The sequence below is a fragment of the Muscardinus avellanarius genome (assembly GCF_963383645.1).
Source record: "Muscardinus avellanarius genome assembly, chromosome: 4".
Taxonomy (NCBI): Eukaryota; Metazoa; Chordata; class Mammalia; order Rodentia; family Gliridae; genus Muscardinus; species Muscardinus avellanarius.
In genome coordinates this window covers 121,369,779-121,375,778 of record NC_137789.1, presented here as the reverse complement: position 1 = coordinate 121,375,778, position 6,000 = coordinate 121,369,779, and the positions used below count along the sequence as shown (strand labels likewise).

Here is a 6,000-nt window from a genome sequence, read left to right as displayed (position 1 = left end):
AACAACAACAAAAAACAAAACAAAACAAAAAAAACCTGTTTTCCTATGAAAAGACAGAAATAACCAAGTAATGTGAAAGCTTTCTGTAATCAAGAGATTGCCTGGGCTGGGGATGTAGCCCAGTGGTAGAGTGTCTGGCTAGCATAAGCAAGGCCATAGGTTTGATCCCCAGCACGAGGGGATTAAAAAAAAAAAAAGATAGCCTACCTATTACAAACACATAATCACTCCTACGTGGCAGCACGGATGGGTTCTCGTCACTCAGAGCTCATCAGATGTGCTGTTCATCTTTGGTAATTTGCATTCTTCACTAGTTTGACAGTCCTGAAGGATGTCTTTGTAGTGGTTCTTCAGGTCCTCATACAAAGAAACAGGTTCTTGTGAGTGAGCCAAGGGTAACACTTTTTCATTCAATAACATCTGTACTTGGAATTCTTCTTGGGGCGTCTTAGCATTTTCACAATGGTAAAGCACAAATATCAGGTTGGAGGCATAGGGTACAATGTGGCCACTTCTAAATTTCCGATGCATTTGTTCCTCGTAGTTATAAGCTGTCAGGGGCTCCTTGTCTTTGAAGTAGCCCATGAGAGAAAGCAGTGGAAGAAGGGTCTCTGCATGACCAAACTGGAGAATGACTGGAGAAGAAACTGGCTGAGACCTTAAAAGAGAAATTGAGAAAAAGATAGTCATGTTATCAAACACAGTATATACACTTAGTACGAATGAAACTTTTCCATCCTGTTTGAGAAGCTTAATTAATCCCTTTTGTTAAATCTTTTTTTTTTTCTCCTTCTTTTGGTAGTACTAGGGATTGGACCTAGGGTTGCTCTACATTCCCAGCCCTTTTTACACAATTTGAGACGGCATCTCATGAAGTTGCCCAGGGTGGCTTTGAGTCTGTGATCCCCTGCCTCAGCCTCCCAAGTGGCTGGGATTATAGGCAAGTGATTACAGGCAAATTCACCACATCTGGCCCTTTAAAACAGCAACAACAACAACAACAACAACATCTTATAACTCAAACATAAGGCTGAAATTCTGTGTGGCAGAGAACTGAACTTTTTACACTTAAAGTTCTAAGACTTGGGATCACTACAGTCTTGCAAATCCATTTAAATTGGAATAGACCCATTAACCTTTTATAGAAAAAGGAACTTGGAAGAGACATGCATTTGAACACTATACTGCCTTTCTGTGAGTGAAACTGAGCAAAATAAGATTACTCCACAGAGTTCTTCTACACAAATCTAATTAGATACAGAGTAAGAAAACACTTTTAAAAAATCAAGAAAGCAGACTATGACAAATTTGGCAAAGGAAAATTTTATCTTAGAGGGAAAAAGTTTATTTTAAAATAATATAATTTAGGATTATAGCTCAGTGGCAGAGTGCATGTTTAGCATCCTTGAGGCCCTGGGTCCAATCCCAAAACACATACACATACAAAACAATGTCCTTTGACATTTTTAAAATATGCTATCAATATGAACATAAACTTGAAACCCTAAAAAGAACTAAAAATCATTTTAAGTACCTAAATGTTTTATAAAATCTTAATTGTGTGTGTGTGTGTGTGTGTGTGTGTGTGTGTGTGGTACTGGGGTTTCTGGAAGCCCTTCTACCTCCGAGCTACACTCTCAGACCTATTTTATATTATTTTTATTTGGAAACAGGGTCTCTTAAGCCAGTGTGGCTGGCTTCAACCCTGCGTGATCCTCCTGTCTCTGCCTCCCAAGCACAGGGATTACAAGTGTGCGCCACCACACCCGGCTAAAATCTTAAAATTTAACTTATTCTCTTTATTTCAAACAAAAACAAAATAGCTCACAAAATGTTTATGTTGAGGTTTTAAGTGTAAAAAGCATAATTTAACACACTCTTACATAAGTTACAATGAAAATAATGTTTTTTTTTCCTTTATCTCAAAAGTATTTCCATTACATAATAGCTTAGAATGTAAGTGAAGCCTCAAACAAATGTTTTTCTTTGGTATTTTTTTCCTAGCTGAATTCAAATTAGTAATCCTTACTGGTTCCAAGGAAATCTTTAAATAAAGATAATAAAACAATCTTTAATCTTCAAGTCTCCCATCAAAAGTAGCCTTCTTCCGCAAACCTCCAAAGAAAATATAATTTAGACATTTATATCATCATTTTGATGCACGAAACTCAAAAGAAACTTCCATAGAAACACCCCTGCCCAAAAGAAGTACATTCTCCTTTCAAAGGGTTAAATATAATCCTTCTTACACAGGTGCTCATGCTTATACCAATCTGCCCTTTTATAAGCCTTACTCAAATTTCTACTTTTTTTGGACAAAGTAGCATAAAAGTGTCAAGTGTAAAAACATATCATGTTTCTATTCTAAATTATATACGAATACCAAAAATGGGGACCTGGATATCTTCAACAGGATCTGTGTGTGAGAGCATGTATATGTTTTAAAAAGGATTTTCAAATGGTTTGTTTGTGTAACTCGAAACACCTCAAAGCAAATATACTAGAGTATTTATGGTCAAGTTTTCACCAGAAGCCATTAAAAACATGTCCAGGTTCTTATAAAGTAAGTCAACAATTTCTATGAGGAAGTTATTGGTTCCCTTTCTAGGAACCAGTTTACTTCAGTTAGTATAGGCTCAGTCACTGTTTGAAAGTGCCAAATCCCCAGTGCCTCACTGAATACACACACCCCAAGGAGAGCATGAGAACTTTTATGGGTTTCACTTCTGTTTTATCTTTCCATCACTGTGACACACACACAAAAAAAGCAGAAAATCAGCATAAAGGAGGAATAATTTATTTTGACTTAGTGGCTCCAGTCCACAGTCGTTGGACTCATTTCTGGGCTGTGGTGAGGCAGGACATCATGGCAGAGAGTGCATGGTGGGGCATAGCTGCTCACCTCATGGCCCCAACTCAAGTTTTCAATGCTTCCCATTAAGTTACGGATTCATCAGTGAGGTCACATGGATTATTCCAACGTTGAGATCAGAGCCCTCACAATCCAATCACTTCCCAAGACTCACTCTGAACACTGTTGCATTGGGAACCAAGCTTGCAGCCAGTGAGCTTTGGGGACACACTTCATATCCAAATCATAATTTCCAAACGTCTACAAACCAGAACTGGTCTATGAATAAACCCAACAGCAAATGGGAAAAAGTCTATCTTTGTCTGAATGAGGGGGTAAGAAACTCTATCTGTCACACACACACACACACACACACACACACACACACACACACACACACCAATGAAAGAAATATAAAAGGAAATACTGCTCAGTTTACGTGCTACATAAGGTTTCTGCATATGATTTTGTCATAAATTACTAAGAGCATAAAGATTGCTATGTTCCACACTATATGTGATCTCAAGTAGCTTTCTTTGATACTGCCATTCAATAAACAGAGTTGTGAGGCTCAGGATACCTTGACAGAAATGAACAATGATTAGTCTATATGAACATCTGTAAAGAAACACAGAGACACAATTATCATGTTTTAGGGTTGGGATCTGGTACACCAAATATTACTTGAGAAATAGCTAAGTCCAATTTGTTACCTAATATAATCTAGGAAGAATGCAATTTTCCAAATTATACCCCTCTTTCACTTATATAAATTGGTAAGATTTTATTAAGCCATCAACCAAAACCAAAATTTAATTTGAAGTCTAAAATTATATTATGAAATGAGAATTGATGACTGTGTGTTCAAAGCAAGTAAAATATCCAAAGTGAATAGTCATTCAAAAAGCTCAACCAGAAAAACAACTAATAATTACACGTTCTTCCCCCAAAAGTACTCAACTAGATTTTCCTAAGCTCTTAATTCCTGTTTCACACTTAACTGATATTACACAAAGTGTTTTTTTAAACATGATCCAGGAATATCAAATAGAGCTTTAGCAAATCGTATGATCCCTGTACTTATGTAAGTATGCAAATAAGCAACATCAACTGCCAGAAATATGAAATGTTTTGGGAAGAAAATTACCAACAACAACAAAAAAATAAGACTTCTTATACAAATTAATCCTCCCTCACCACTTTTGTTTTTATTTATTTATTTATTTATCTATCTATTTATTTATTTTGCGAGTCTGGGGATGGAACCCAGAGGCATTTGACCTCCGAGCTACACCCCCTGCCCAATTTTTTATTCTTTATTTTGAAGCCGGGTCTCACTGAGTTGCAGAGGGCCTCACTAAGTAGCTGAGGCTGTCCGCGAACCGCGATCCTTCAGTCTCATGTTTTTACCTATTTAGTGCTATACTATAAATATCCTCCAAACTGGGACTTGAGTTCCTTGAAACAACAATTAAAATGTACTCATCTTTATATAAACTCTATTACTTGCAAAATAATCTGACCAGAGTAGTACTGAAAAATAACATGGGAATGCTCCATAAAAATTTTCAGTTAGTGTCCAGAAGACAGATCAAGTACACTGTTTTTCTTTGTCACAGGTGATACCACCCCCTACTGAGCATGACTTATTTCCCAATACAGTCCAACTAAATCATCAAATTAACTTACTCCATATGCCATAATCGCTCCATTTTCAGCCCCACACAGGCCTTTACTTTTTTTTTTTTTTTTTTTTTTTTGGTATAGTGAGGATTGAACTCAGGGGCATTCTACCTCTGAACTATACTCCCAGACCTATTTAATTTTTTGTTTTGAAACAGGGCCTCTCTAGGTTGTTGAGGTTGTCCTCAAACCTTTGATTCTCCTATCTCAGCTTCCCAACTCCTAGGATTACAAGCACGCAGCACCACACCCAGCTCACTCAGTATTCTAATTCCTGTAAGAATGTCCTCGTCATTCCTCTCTATACAAGTTCTCCCTAAATGGTCATCATGATGGTGTTGACAATAAGAAGTGACTACTAAGCATTTATTCATAAAACATAGTGGTAAGATAAATGTGTATATATTTATGTATATTTGAGTGGCATGGACACATATATGAATACATAATTGTTGAGTTATAAATGAATATTGTTGAGTAAGATGAGTGTCACCTGTATTTTAAATTAGCTTTAGGAAGGTACAGCAGATTCTAAAACCAATGCAAATTCCATTACGCCACATTCCCTGATCAAGGCTAACTTGCATCTTATATCAATAAAATTTCCTTTTCAACTACCTTGGCTCTGAAATTACTTCCCACCCTAAGCACCCACATCTTTTTATCTAAATCACTTCTAAAAGTCTCATCTTTACTAGAATATAAGTACTTTAGAAGTTATTAACTTTTACCCATGTTTATATACTATTCCCAAAGCTTAGCACTATGCCCAGAAGGTTGTATATGCTCAAAAACGCTTGCTGACTTGAAATAAACTAAGCCTTTAATTACAGAATCGTGAAATCATTTACTAACCCAGAGTTGGTGGAAGCATTCCCTCTACAGAACCTCTGATAGGATTATTCAGATTGATCTGCAGGACAGGAAACTTACTACTTCCCAGGACAGCCTATTCTAGTGATCAACAATGGTTATTAAAAAGTAATGGGGCACCGGGCGTGGTGGCGAACGCTTGTAATCCCCGAGCTTTGGAGGCAGAGACTAGAGGATTGTGCAGGTTCAAAGCCAGCCACGCTGGCTTAAGAGACCCTGTTTCCAAAAAAAAAAGGATAAAATAGGTCTGGGAATGTAGCCCAGAGGTAGAAGGGTTTCCAGGAACCCCAGTACCACCAAAAAAAAAAAAAAGTAATGGTATAGCTGGGGATGGTGGCAAAAGTAATGGTACAGCTGGGGATGGTGGCACACGCTTGTAATCCCAGCATTCAGTAGGCTGAGACAGGAGGATTGCAGTTCAGGGCCAGGCCTCAGCTACTTAGTGAAATCCTTTGTAACTCAGTGAGACCCTGTTTCAAAAAAAAAAAAAAAAGAATAAAAAAGAATAGAGCTGAAGGTGTAGCTCAGAGGTAGAATGCCCCTGGGTTCCATCCTCAGTACCACACACACACACACACACACACACACACACA

General features: G+C 37.5%; 1 protein-coding gene across 1 annotated transcript in view; it reads right to left on the bottom strand.

Annotated features, from left to right (window-relative positions):
- Positions 1 to 261: 261 nt before the first annotated feature.
- Positions 262 to 6,000, bottom strand: part of MINPP1 (multiple inositol-polyphosphate phosphatase 1) — a gene marked incomplete at both ends in the record, with an annotated part of 32,229 nt that continues 26,490 nt past the window's right edge. The window contains one exon of the mRNA XM_080695376.1: positions 262 to 658. Within this exon, the coding sequence (XP_080551502.1) occupies positions 262 to 658 (397 nt within the window). The remainder of the gene's footprint in view (positions 659 to 6,000) is intronic.